Raw genomic sequence first — 14423 nt, 5'->3', positions numbered from 1 at the left:
TCTATGCCCAAGTGCAGATAACCCTGATGATATCCCTATGACATCATTAAGGTACTTAAGCTCCCTCCAGAGCCACAAAAGACAAATCTGAATGTCTCTAATGTTCTATCCGCAATTTCGTATCGTCAGTGACATCTCAGTTGTATAAGAAAACCACACCCATTCAGCAATATTTATAAAAATATATTTCACAAAGTAGGAAACAATACAGGGTATCTTAGATTACAGTACAGGGAGTAAATAATTGAACATACACATTTATAAGCATTAAAGCACAGTAGAAAATATGATCTGCATGTAGGACTATTCCATATATATTGTTTAGTCTACCGAGAACTGCCATAATACTGTATCAAACTGAGTATGCACGCAGCTGTAGTGCCATTGAGATTCTCATTATGTGCAAGAGCTAACGTGCAGAGACAAAACCTACCACCTCATTGAAAGCTAATGACGTTAGCAGTAACTCTATGTACAGTACAAGTCTTTTTTATTGATATCATACAGTGTAAGCACAATATGCACATGGTCTGGATTGGTGTCTTCATTTTTCTTGGGCTAATGCAATCTTTCCTAAATGAGATTTGATGTTTGGAGGGAGTCACGTACTCAGGTATCAATTGGACTATTGTGCTCAGACGCTCACTGGCTGTACCCCAGAATATATTATGAGATATATTTTACATGGAATTAGCATGTGTCAGAAAGATCCCATTCCTGTAGTCCCAATTAATTAAATCATCTGTATTGTTACAGTAACTTAGAGCTCTTGTTGCCTGCTTACAACTAGTCTATGTCATCAACAGCAGTAAATTCATGATAAGGTTTGGCTGTTATGAAATAGTGTTCAAGTGGTTGAAAAAACAGCTTAATGTGAAATAATCTAAACACACGCACTTTAAATTGTCAGCACAGAAAAAATGATTTAAGAACAGATATACAAAAACTCAGAACAATAATGAAGAATCAACACGTCTCTTGTCAAAAAACAGTAGATTACAATTGTATTTAATGTTGCTTCTGTAAAAAGAAGGCCTCAGATTTTCTACATTTCTCTTTTTTGTCTTCACTTCAGTCTTTTATAGGCTAGTAACACTTGCGACCCACACCTGTAGCATGTAAATACAAAGAGTTGTATAAAGCAAGCCTTTCTGGGCTTTAGTTTATAAATGTGGCCACCAGAGAACATATCAAATGATAACAAATTCACCTTAAAGCCAATACTGGTTTGTCTTTTTGCTTTTTTCAAATCATACATACATTCATCATTGTAATGTAGACCATATATTGCTTTTACTTCGTCATTTTGTTTCAGATCACCGATCAGCTGGGTGGCTTAGGCAGCCATGAAACAAGAGTCCTTCTGCAGCTTCTGTAGCCCAGCTTGCTGTCCATGGAGCATGGAGTATGGTGTCCACTCAAGCTTCAGAGAACCCAGCAATATCCATTATCATTGGGCAACTACCAGCAAACCCAGGGTTTTTCTGCTACTGGCAGTCACAGCAAATGACTAACACCCAAAATACTGCTTGACACTCCACAACGGAATCTAAGTTACACTCCACAAGAATCATAGATCTCCTAATAAAGACATTGTTTGGCTTAACAATTACAATGCGCTTGACGTAGTGGATGACGACTGCTATACCTCACTCTAAGAAGAATACAAAAAGGTGGCCTCCCTTTCTTATTAACTGTTTTTTTTTTTTCTTTTTAAACACCTGTTTCTAAAAGCCAGCAAACCCCCTAGCGTTTAACACACAAGTATGTGGACAGAAAAAAAATCTGAAAGGTCTTTTTTTCTAATAAACCAAAGGTCAGGTCTCGCGGTCGCTCTCACCCACAGAGTAGAGCTCCCCAAGTCTTCTGAAGCGTGGGCCCCACTCTCTGAGATAGTCATAGTTCTGGTCTGAGTCTGATGATGCAGTCTCCAGTGAGCTGAGCGAACCTGCAATGGATCCACGGCCCTCGTATCCATAGATCTGTATGGAGTCATAAGGCGGCGCTGTGGGATCATTGTCTGCCTCATGGAGCCGTACATTGATGAATTCGTCCACGTCCACGCCATTGGGGCCCGAGTGCTGGCCCGCCCGGGGCATAAACTGCAGGTCGGGCTTGATGTCTTTGCGTGGTAAGTAACCGTTGATGCCGTCAGGGTTCTGTAGGGTGGCAATGTCAAATGCCTCCGTGTCCTCCTCGCCACCTCCTTCGTCATCGTAACGGATTATATTCTCTCTAACATCTTCGTCATCCTTGATAATCAGGGGCTCATTCTTGTGTCTCCTCAGGGTAACAAATAGAACTACTATTACTGTCAGAAAGAAAGACAGAGAAAAAGGAAGGAAGACAGAAGGAAACAAAGAAAGAAAAAGTCTAGGTCAAGCTTTGACAAGTAGATTTTCTGTCAGTACAAGTAAATCATTTATCAAGGTCAGATTATGCAACTTTTTAAACCACTTCATAGTAATGTTACGATTCAAAAATACCTCACCTAACAGTAGTATAATGCAGGCCAGGATGGCAATGAGAGCTCCCATACTAAGGCCGATTGGTAAGACGTAGGCCTCCACGTTGCAGGACTGGACAATGCCATCCTTGCTGCACCCGCAGACTCTGATGGTCAGGGTGTTGGTGCTGCTCATCGGTGGATTCCCATTGTCCGTCACAATGATTGGCAGGAAGTACATCTCCTGTTTTTGTCGTCGGAAGGTATCATGCTTGGCTAGAACACTGATTGAATTGTCTATCAGAGAGAGGTAAAGCCAGAGATGAATTTTTTGAGGATGTGTGAAAAAGCCATTATTATTCATGGTGGCGAGTGACTGAAGTTCTATTATTAAACTGTGTGAAGATCAGTGCAGCATGAGGGTAAACTAATTTCACATCAATCGTCACTAGGCTTTGTAGCATTCTCACATTCCAATGCTGTAGATGGATATCAGCCGCCTTCCTTTTTCTCGACAGTCCAATTTGGGAATTCTGAAGGAAGGCGAGCCGAGTTTGCTGTGTCCTTTGAAAGCTGAAGAAATGAAGGGACCACGACAGGCGACACTGACTTAGAAGATGGCACATGTCGACCCAGAAAGGTGCCAGCTGCTCTTTGATGACACTTCTGTGAAGCTGTCTGCTCATTAGCTGGCTCTCCTTACCCTGCTCACATTATCAAACACTTGCATTCCCATAAGAATCTACTCCTGCTGATCTTATGGAAAACGTACAAGATTTCTAATAGTCTAACCTTTGCCTCTCTGCTAGAGGGTGCACTGACGAGAGCGGGAAAATAGATCTGGTGATATGCGCTATAGAAGGGTCATGTTGAAACATCCGCATTGACAGAGCAAACTTAATCAAAAGATGGAATGCTTCGTGATAGAATTATTTGCTGTAATTGATGTGAACATATGCTCAGATTTATTTTCTTACGAGTGCTGCCACAAAGTGATACGCTCTGCTTTGTGAGCACCGACATGTCCTATTTCATTTGGATCACTCAGCAATGCACAGCAAGTGTGCAAGTATCTACTATACTGTAATAACCCATCAGGGCTTGTCCTTGTATACAGGTCATTTACATTCACTTAAAAATAGAATTAAACATTTCCTGCTACTCAAAGAGAAAACAGCTATGTAGATAACCTTCAAACAGACTGAAATCACTGGAATTACAAGAATGTTTTTTTAAATTATCTTTTATATATCAGGGCACATTAACAGTGTTTCATCTATCGACTAAAGGATTCTGATGAAAACACAGTGTACATTCAAATATTAATCGTCTCCATAAGAGAAGCAAACGCTCATTTGAATATTTTTTTTGCTATGAATAACTTAATATGTGGGAGGCTCCACATGACAGTAGTGACAGGAGAAGTGACACTAACAGTCTGCTAACTTTCTGACTTCTAAAGTCTCTTAAGATTATGTGAGCAACTACACACAGTGCATTCATGAATGCCAACCCAGCAGGACTTAAATGCTTTTTTATGGCATAATACCAAAGGATTGGAAGAAGCAAAAGAGGTAATGTTGGTAGGTCTGATTTAGTCTTGACAGAAATATTCACTATTGTTAAAGTGACAGTTTGTATCACGTCTTCCCTACTGGTGGAGGAACACTCCAACCACTTACCATATTATGTGTGTCTGATTTCTCTACAATACTGAATAGATATGTTAATATGTACAGCCTGAAAGTTGCAAAGTATTCCATGTGTATGCATACAAAATGAACATGAAATGACTGGTCTCATACATACTTATTTATAGCACATTCAAATTGCTATAAGGTATATGCTAATACATTAGTCATATATTCAAAGAAAATCATTCCTATTCGCAATCAAAAATAATTATTGGTGAATTGTTATTGTTATTGTTATTATTATTATTTTGCTGTATCGCTAAAAGGGAAAAAACAGTGTTTTGAAATACACAGAAATCCTCCTTTGGCTTCCAAGGCTCTGCCTGGGAGGGCTGGGGTACATGTTTGATTGGCAGCTCTTTATTTTTTCAGGACACCAACACAATAAAAGCAAACTTGTACCAGTAAATCCAGTTTAAAAACTAAGGACAGTTTTACAGAATAAGAGCTACACCAATTAAAATCTGAACTAACTGATGTTGACATTTGCAAGTGAGTCTTTAAGCTGTTCGGCATACTATGGTTGACTAGCTAGCCTACAAAATTAGATTAACAAGCACCTTTTCTTTAGTATGTGTTTGGCCCCAGACTTTTGGTTCAAAGTCTGTGGCTGCTGACTGGCTGACTCAGTGACTGGTTTACAGTGTGCACAGCAAGGTGCCGTCACAAAACCAAGAAATGTAAAACATTAATTTCTCCCTGTTTTGTGAAGTTTTAAATGCTGTAAAAGAAATAAAAATTAACTCCAGGTGGACTTCAAAACTATTCTATTTAGCTTTTACTAAAAAGCAGCAACTGTGGCCACAAATGAAAATTACAGGGTTATGCTGAAGGCTAAAACATGGTACAACATTAGCATAAGTAGAGAGGAGTCATAAATTTGCTAACATTAGCCACCACAATGTACTGGTCATACCAGGACAAGTTAGGCTATAGCTGCAAAACCCTTGAGTATACTGAACCGAGCAAGGGTGCAATTTATTGATAATGAGTTTAACTTTACATTTTGTACAAGGAAGATTTTGTTATTGTTCCTTCAATGCTTAAGCAATTCGGAAATTAGTTTCTAACAGCAGAATTTCATTTTTGGCATTATAGTCAGTATGTTGTCTCAATTACTGAGAACTGAACGCTCTGCTCTGTTGCAGCCCCGCCTCCTGAACACAGACTTGTCAGAGTGCTCAATATCTTATATACAGCTGGTCAGAACCTTAGCCATTTTCCCCACTGCAGGCAACCCCTAACCTCTTCTCTGTGCAATCCCTACAATTAGACTCATCATTGCAAACAAAAGCAGCACACAGAGGCTCACAGGAGCCTGACACTCTTCAATGAAGTGTCTCCCACAGCTGTCGATTCAGATAGAAATAGTCACTGAAGTGCTGGGGGATATGGTGAGATGGGCTTCTTTTCTCTGTTCGGAATTAGCAATACCATAGACAAGTGGTCGGTATGGTATGTAATATATAGAGCTGAAACACAACACATATTTACTTTGGTTTCAGGCAAGCGAGAAAAAGTGCAGACTTTTTTTTTTGCTGTTTGGACTAATGCAGAGCTGTGCTATATGAGTAAAACATTTCTAGTGGGGGTTTTAACTGTTCATCTTAAGAAACCATTAAATCTCCTTTTAACAAAAGAGCAAGGTTCAGGAACCTACATGTATTTTGACGCTGATTCACAGCTAAGACTGAGCATTATGCAGCAAATCTATGCCTGTTAAAACCGCCCCGACAGGGTTTTTGCACATATGTGACAAGAAAATATGTTTTTTTCTGTTTAAATATTGCTTAATGTGTCAGAATGGCTATGACTATGCTTAGCCAAGGTTATTTTTGCATTGCCTGTGATTATTACACTGGCATCTCATCCCTTCCTGCCTGCTAATGTACCTCAAAAGTAAAAGGTTTTTATTTTTGTGAAAAGATGGATAGTCCATTTGATGACCTGATTTTTATGGACTCTTTCCTCCATCAGAGACAGGCTGCTGTAAGTTAGCCTGCAGGCTCTGCATCGAAACAGAAGGCTAGTACCATATGAAGATTTTTTTGCCCCAAGCTGAAAACATTACACAATGTCATCATGAACACAGTTCTGTTCAGAGCCGGGTATGGAGGGAATTGCAGGAGAAGAGAAATTGAATAAAGACGAGAAAAAAAACAGCAAATAAACCAATCAGAGTATTTAGCAAATAAATTTAGTACCATCTGCCATGCTGCAACAGCTCCTAGGAAGTCATCCTACATTGAGCTGCAAGACTACCAGGAAAAGCCATTTGGATCCCATTCATTTAGTTTCCCTCAAAACGCACTGGGGAGTAAAAAGAAGCTGGTGTCCAGACAATTTCACATCTGCTAATTGTGAGCTACACTGATCCACCAGATTTCATCTCCAGTGCGGCTAACATGCCGCGGGTTAGAGATTAGACTGGAAAGCCATTGGAGAAATTCACAGAAACTTCAGTCATTCTGCCACAAAAGAGTTACTGCTTTGTGTTTTCTTTTGTCTATCACCTTGGTTGTTTTTGATGGTAAAATTGGGGTTGTTGAGCATCTCTGGGACTAGGCGATAGTCAAAGTAGTGGCCCTGGATTGGGTCGTCTTTGTCCACTGCGCTGACAGTCTGGATCACCTGTGTTGAAAACAGAGAGACAAGAAGATATACAGAGGAGGGCTGAAAGCCATTAGAGGAGGCAGCCTATTCATTACGCTGTTTTTGCCACCCAAGATTGCCTCAGTGTAATACTGGCTGGATCACACCTGATGAAATATATGCTCTATTCATTCCTGGAGTTTGAGATTATTATCAATGAGGTCCTGTCTAGTCTGGCACACTTTCAGGCTCCTGGCTCTATCTGTTAATCTGTCATCATAGGTCTTATCGTGCTGTATGTCTTTATGATTGATTGGAAATTAGAATTCAGGCCCTGCGGGACAGTTTCCCTTTTTCTCCCCCTTTCAATAAAGCTCCCTATTGTACATACACAGGTCCCCTGAATGAGGTCGATTGATGAGAAGGAGAATGCTAAGTACTTGTCCAGGATTTTTGGCGGGGGGAAGCATTGTGCCATCTGGAGGACATGAAAGACAGTCTTGAATTATGATCCACTCTGATCAATCCTGACTGCTCTCATTTCCCCTTTGCTCTGCGCACACTGTGTCAAGGGAGGACTGTTGCAGGGAAAAAGGACCGTACTCCCACCTCTGTAGTTTCCCCGTGAAATAAATAGGCTATAATTCACTGTGGCCAATCATTAGAGGGGAGGAAAGAGAGGGAAAGAAAGGGAGAGAAAGAAAGTGATAGATCACTGGTTTGATGAATGGGGCACCGCTTTCCTTACCTGTCCGGGTTTTCCATTTTCACACAGAAAAGCCTCGTATTCGGTGGCAAATTCAGGGGCATTGTCGTTTATGTCCATTACTCTGATGGCCACAATTGCCCTTGATATCTGACTGTGATTTCCTAATATACAGACACACAGAAAGACAGAAAGAAAAAAAGAAATAAAGATAGATAGATAGATAGATAGATAGATAGATAGATAGATAGATAGATAGATAGATAGATAGAATGAGGATATCAAAACAGAGGAGACAAAACAAGACAAAGATGAAAAGAGTGAGCAAAATATAAAACTGGGTGACAAACAAAAAAAACAAGGTTACACATGAAATCCCAGGTAAATTCTGTGACCTAGTTTTAATTTCCTTTATTTTCCATCTTTATTTCTCCCTTCATTTCCTGAGCTGATGGGAGGACAGATGATAAGCCACATCAATCTACGTTTCAGCTGGTATCAGCGATGCAAAACAGGATTCTAGGCAACAGAGAAGAAAAAAAATCCTATTCAAAGTGCTTTTGAAAATCCCCTGTACACTGTAATGTTTAAAACATGAGGGTTAAAACATGCATATTAATGAGTCATTGGTAACTGAAGTCTAAAAAGACAATAAAAGGCATTTTAATTAGATTAGATTTTGATTGGAATTATTCATCACTGGTAATTGACAGTCCCTTCCGAGGGTCCACGTAAACTGTTGTATTTATTAATCAGTGGTGCAAATGCCATCTTTTAAAGCAATTATCTGTTAATGTGGCTCCAAGAAGGCCGTGTCACAGTGGCCTGTGACACCGGTGTGTTTTTATTTTTTATTTCATCGATTCATTTATTTATTTGGGGCCGTGCAGCCACTTTATGACAAGAATGATGACTTGTGGATGACAGCAAATGCCCTGTCTTGATGTTTTAGACATAAAACTAATATTTCCTGAACAGTGAGGTTTTCTCTTACAGTGGCCACTGTGGTAATTACAGGATGATGGAAAATTGAATTTGCCCTGATTTCAGTTAATTCTCGAGTCAGCTACGTTAAAGAAATCATGTGCATCTGTGATATCCTAAAATGGAGTGTAAGAGGAGCATCAGCAGAGAAAGAGTCACAGTGTCAGCAAAGGTACTCACTGATGTGAGTTACACAACATCCACCTAAAGTTTGCTAACATTAGTTAATGTGAGCTACCATAAGCTACAGGTTGTACTAGACCAGGTGAGGCTGTGGAAGCCAAAATTCTGTGTGTAATCAAATGAGATAGGTTGGGTTATATTGTTTATGAATTTAACTTTTAATTTTCTTCTTTCATATGTTATAGTGTACATTAACTGGTACATACTGATGGTACAGTATTATTATAAGAGGGAATAGATAAAATTTTATTTGCATGAAAATTTCACTGATTACTGTTTTTTTTTATAAACAAATTTTTATGTTTAAATTTCCTTTTCTTTATTTTCTTCTTCCTTTTAACAGAAACAAAAGATGGAGCCGTGAAAAGGATGCCCCAGAAATTCAAGGCCTCTGGTGTTCTGGGAGACGAGTTGAAAAAGAGGTAAGCAGTGAGGAGAGTGGAAATTGACAGTCTGATAGACAGCATAGATGGATTAGGGCAAAGGGAGAGCGGGAGACAGAGTCCTCCCTCCTATAAAAGTGACTTTCCCCCAGCAGCAGACAGGGAATAGAATCTGATTAGTCAGATGTCAACTGGTGCGAGGCGGCAGAACGCGTCTCCGTTTGGGTGGCAAATGGCATCGGGATAGAACTGGGAACACATCTATTCCTCTTCACGCCAGAGAAGACACTGGCTTCCCCTCCCCATCCGTGAAGAATAGCAAAACTGCCATATTTATTTTGGCAAATTCCTATTAGGTGTTCTCAGAGATGCCACTATCTCCAGCCACAGTTACTTTGCCAAGAGGCATGAAAACGCACTTTAAATGTATGGGTGCAAGACATGACAAGGCAACCAGCTTATCAAATGAGACACATTCAATTCCTCCAACGGGCTGCTACGGTGGTGGGATTTGTCTGTACTGCACAGCCAAAACATTATGACAGTGTTTGGGCTTTCATTTATTCTGACAATTAATGTGTGTTTCCTTTGATTAAGGAAAGAAAGGGACAGATAGAGGATGAGACACAGAGAGAAGGGGAGAGATAGAGTGGAAGAGGACAGGGAAAAAAGTTACAAGCTGTGTAAATTTCTATTCCAATAGCCTTAAGGGGTACATTAAGCTTTATCACAACATACAGCCCCCCTGAAACAATCTGTATGCAAATAAAGCCTTACATATGGTTTGAGCTGTTTGTAGCTCTGCCGGCAAGATTTTCTACGTAGTCAGTGAGTTTCGCGGTTCGCAGATGTTCTTTAATCTGTAATGGATGCTGGCATTGGAGCAATCCACTCTGGAGCATGTCTTTAAAACTGTTTATTTGATACGTCTTAATGTTCTTGCACTTCCACAAATTGACTACTGAGCTGTTTAATTCAATCAAAACTCAGCAAATTAACGTATTTAATGCCTCTGTGGATTCAAATGCTAATTGTTTGTGCCATACTCTCGAAGCGATTAAAAGGGCTGGTTTACAAAGCGCTATACTGTGGAACAGGGGATTGTGCGCAGCAGGTCAGTGACTCCTTTGACTGAGACAAACCATGAATTAACTCAAAGGAAGAAGATGTTGTACATGTGCTCCTGCAGGTCTCCGTTTTTAAAACTTGCGTGCCAATGAATGACTATTAGAACGGTCATTTTGAAAATAGGACATTACAATTCATGAGGATCCATGTGCACAGCAGGGGAGAACAGAGTCAGTCAGAGGTTACTTACTGACTTCCGTGGCAGTTACTGTGATGTTGTGCCACATGTCCGTCTCTCGGTCCAGTGGTTTGGCTAGAGTGATCTTCCCATCGTCTACGTTGATGTTGAACTGCCTCTCCAGATCTGTGTGCCGATCAATGAAGTATCTGCAAAGACAACAACTCATCAGAAATTTGAGACAAAACTCTTAAGCGACTGCACCAACCAAAGCATCCTTAGCAGTCCTTTGGGTGTTGTGGCTAACAGGACCTTATCCATCAAGAGAAACCTGTAGATTAATGCACATTGAAAACAGTAGGAAATCAATAATTATCATCTGAGGAATAATTACAGGCTTTACATGAGCAGCAGGGGGCATTAAGGCCTGACCAAGAAGCCCTCCCCCTGATCATAGTGACGCCCCTCTCCTGCGAAAAAGACCATTACTCTTGTTGTAAGAGATGGGGTGTTGTTAACCCTGTTTGCGTTCTGTCAACATTCAATGGCTCCCAGAGGCTTTGCGTTAATGAGTTAGGACAGCACTGTGTCACACAGGAGCTCAAACTAATGGAAATGAATGAGTGACCGGTCTGTTATGTGTGACCTTGTCTAATCTCAGGTGAAATGATTTTGTTTTCTTTTTAAATCACTAGTGACTTTTTGGTTCTTGTCAATAAAGCAGCTCATGTTAAAATGAATCAAACACTTTTTCAAAGGACACATCTGAACGACTTCGCTTTTCCTTATTCTATTTCTCTGTGACCCTGCCTGTGACACACTGACTTTTTGAGACTTGTGCAGTCTTAAAAATTACAGTGGCAAGACATGAAACTCTCCAGAAAAAAAAAAAAAAAAAAACTCCAGCAGCGGGTATCAAATTGGAATGCACATAAAAGAGAATTTTCCGATGCCACTTGAAGCTGTGAAATCGCTCTTTCATGTTGCAACACGCGCAGCGCCAATTCTTGGGACGAGCCCACACAAAACTGACTAAAAAAGAATCTGTCATTATGGGTCATCTTTGGTTTCACACATTTCATTAGCCATTATGTGTGACTGTCATAAACATCCTACTCACCCAAAACACAAGGCCGCGGTGATTCACGTGAGCTAATTACACCGTGTACCGCACAAGTGTTTCCATACCTCCAGGACAAACTGTCCCTGTTCCTTTCTCTCTCTCTTTCTCTTTCTCTCTCTCCCTGGCTCACTCTCACATCCTCCCTCACAATCTCTTCTCCCTCTTACTCACTAACAGAAAGTTTTTTTTTTCTTCTTCTTTTCCATCCAGCTGGGTCTCAAGCTCTTCCTAATCCAATCCCCCTATCCAATTTTTTTTTTCAGACCTTCTTCCCCACACAGACATCCCTCAGCCACCAGGCGCCCTGCTCACCCTGTCTCCCTTCCTTCCTAACCCTGGGTCTCATACCATCTCGCAGTGGAACCGCTCATCCCTATCAGTGCAGACCTGTTGGCAGGAACCCTGCAGTATTTATATGAGAGAAAGGAGAGAGAGGGAGGAAGAAAGGGATGCAGAGAGATGAAAAGAAAAATAGAGAAAGAGCACCAGAAAAAGCCAAAGACAAAGTCACAACAACAACAATTTATATGAAGGAGAATGCTGCTTATACAAGAATGGGAGGAAATGAAATAAATAAACCACTGGCCCAGATTCCAATTGTTGGGGAGATGTACCGAGCCGTGACATTTCCATTTTTGAGATGAAATGGTGTAAAATCCTCTAGACGCCGGGCTGGGAGAGGTCCATGAGGACTGTTCCCCACCTCCCCCCCCTTCTCTTTCTCTCTTGCCCTGCAGACGCAGAGCACTTTCAAGACAGGCAGACAGCAGCAAACCACCTGGGAGCAGCCTCTCTCCTGCAGACAGAGTGGATCCCAGTCAAACTCTGACAGCCTCACGTGGAAGCGAGGAGACAGACCCTGAAATGTTCTGCCACCTGTCACTCAAACTGACAACGTGATGTGAAAAGAATTAAAAGCAAATAAAAATGATATCCAGCGTTATGAGGATGTGTGCAAATGTGTGCGTGCGTCTGTGTGCGTGCATCGTCTTGTTTCAGCTTTGCTTTACTTTTCACAAGCCTTTAAACGGCATTGGACTGACCTCAGTCTAATAGTTAAACATCACGTAGAGGATGTTTGTGCCAAATATATTACAGCAGAATAGCTCTCTCACAACTGACGCAGCAGACATCCAGAAATATTCATCCTCAGTATAAAACAAACATAAAGTGCTAACTGAAATGCATCTGTGTGACAGAAGCTGTGTTTGGAGCTTTAAAAAGATAAGTATAAGCTGTAATAAGTGAGATTGTTTGTCCTTTTTTCCATTCATTTATGGTTCTTTATGATTTTGCATTGATGTGGCGTCTGTTCGCTCCATTAGTCACAGATCACCTGTCAATCAAACAACATGCCCAGGAAATTTTCTGTTTGAGTTTCTGTGGCAGTCTTTTGTCCCTTTAGCCACGGTGGCTATCATTGCTCGCCACATAATGAGAGTCAAACGATTTTCTCCACGGAAGATGTATAAGACACATTGCAGCAAGTGCAAAAGCGTTTCTGAACTAAATGTACAAGAACTGCAAGAGCACTAGAGCCATTTTGAGGCCAATATTGATATATGAAAGTTTTTAAAGATCCAGACAATGATGTATAAGTGAACATTATTTTTTAAAATAAATTTCCCTCAAATCCCTTAAAGTGAAACTGAGAGATTAACATCAACCACTGTGGCCACAAGTGTTGTCAATAAATGCAAAATGTTGTATACCAGTAACACTCTGTTACAGAAGAGTTAAGTTAAAAAACTGCACACGAAATTGCACAGCAATTTCTATGTAAAGCCAGACCACAACAGCAAAACTCCTGAGCATATTAAATTGATTAATAGTGTGTTTTATAGCTTGTGCATTCAAAATTTAATTTGTTAAAGGAGGAATGCAGTTTTTCTTCTTTTATGTATGTAAGTATTTAAGCTTAAAAAATTAACTAAAATTATTTTAAAAATGTGAAGAAATAACAGTTTTTATATGTGAAAAGCATCTATGCATTGTTGTGCATGCTAGCCAGCTTGCCCCGTCCCTTCTTACAATACCACTGAGTACCTCAAGAGGCAATGGTGAGTTATTGCAGTGTCCAGTCTGCCCTCAGTCTAACATGAGAGGATGAAGAAGTAGTAACTGTGAGTAGGCTATAAACCTGTGTTGCAGTCGTCCCCTCTCTGCAATATTCCTTGACTCTTTCCTCAAGCTCAGCTACTGATAATGCTGCTCTAGCTGCTCTCCCTCACTTTCCTCGACTTCTCGTGGCTCGTCTCCTACTCCCTCCACCACTACATCTTCCCTGTCTGTCTGACTGGATGTGAAATCGTCATTGTCAGTCTAAAAATAACCGAAGAAAACATAATTAGTTACATAATTAGCAAGGTAAACCTGTGTGGAAAACATTATTTTCCAATCCGTGAAGGTTTGGCAACATGTCGACAATTGCCCTATGCTGAGGTTAGATTTATTTAAACTAACGTTAGCTCAACATGAAGGTGAGGGTTGTAACTTGGTGGCCAGTGAGCCCAGCCTCGGAACACGCATGCAGCTAGCTCTCATGCACACTCTGAATGACAGGCACAGAGAGGGCCGGTAAAGAGGCTGACAGGGCCAGTAAAAACTTTATTGACTTTTCATTGGTCCACTGGCCCACAGATGTGGCAGCCAACCAGGATTTGTCCCAGTATTTATGATGGCTCGTCTGACTATGGTAACAAGGGAAAGAGAGGGAAGAGGAGGGACCAAAGAGTGTATTTTCCTGTTTCTTACAATAGGTGTAGACAACCCAACTTTCTGGTAATATGTTTGCTTGGAGTATGAATTCAACAATTCGCCTATTCTTATACATTAAGCTTTTAAAGAACTATCCCCACCTTAGCGAGACATTGTAGAGTCGAGGAATAAACCAGTTAGGGCTCTCTAGTGGCCAAATGATGTAATGACACCATTGCCTCTGAATTGACAAAAATGTTGTGGGTTTTTTTGTCATTTCACTACTTCAGTTTGTTACTTTCTGGTCAGCACCTGCACTCCCAAATATCAGCCATGCTAATGTGTGGGTCAGGCTATAATTAGTACTGT

General features: G+C 40.6%; 1 protein-coding gene across 1 annotated transcript in view; it reads right to left on the bottom strand.

Moving 5' to 3' along the window:
• Positions 1-278: 278 nt before the first annotated feature.
• The window catches only part of cdh8 (cadherin 8), an 87499-nt gene continuing 73354 nt past the window's right edge, over positions 279-14423 (bottom strand). Inside the window, exons 7-11 of the mRNA XM_041041065.1 lie at positions 10307-10443; positions 7481-7602; positions 6654-6771; positions 2492-2743; positions 279-2311 (exon numbers count right to left, since the gene is read on the bottom strand). Of these exons, the coding sequence (XP_040896999.1) occupies positions 1818-2311; positions 2492-2743; positions 6654-6771; positions 7481-7602; positions 10307-10443 (1123 nt within the window). The 3' untranslated portion in view covers positions 279-1817. The remainder of the gene's footprint in view (positions 2312-2491; positions 2744-6653; positions 6772-7480; positions 7603-10306; positions 10444-14423) is intronic.

Source organism: Toxotes jaculatrix, chromosome 1 (assembly GCF_017976425.1).
Source record: "Toxotes jaculatrix isolate fToxJac2 chromosome 1, fToxJac2.pri, whole genome shotgun sequence".
Classification (NCBI taxonomy): domain Eukaryota; kingdom Metazoa; phylum Chordata; class Actinopteri; family Toxotidae; genus Toxotes; species Toxotes jaculatrix.
The sequence above is the reverse complement of the archived record's forward strand: the minus strand, read 5'-3'. Positions and strand labels throughout refer to the sequence as shown.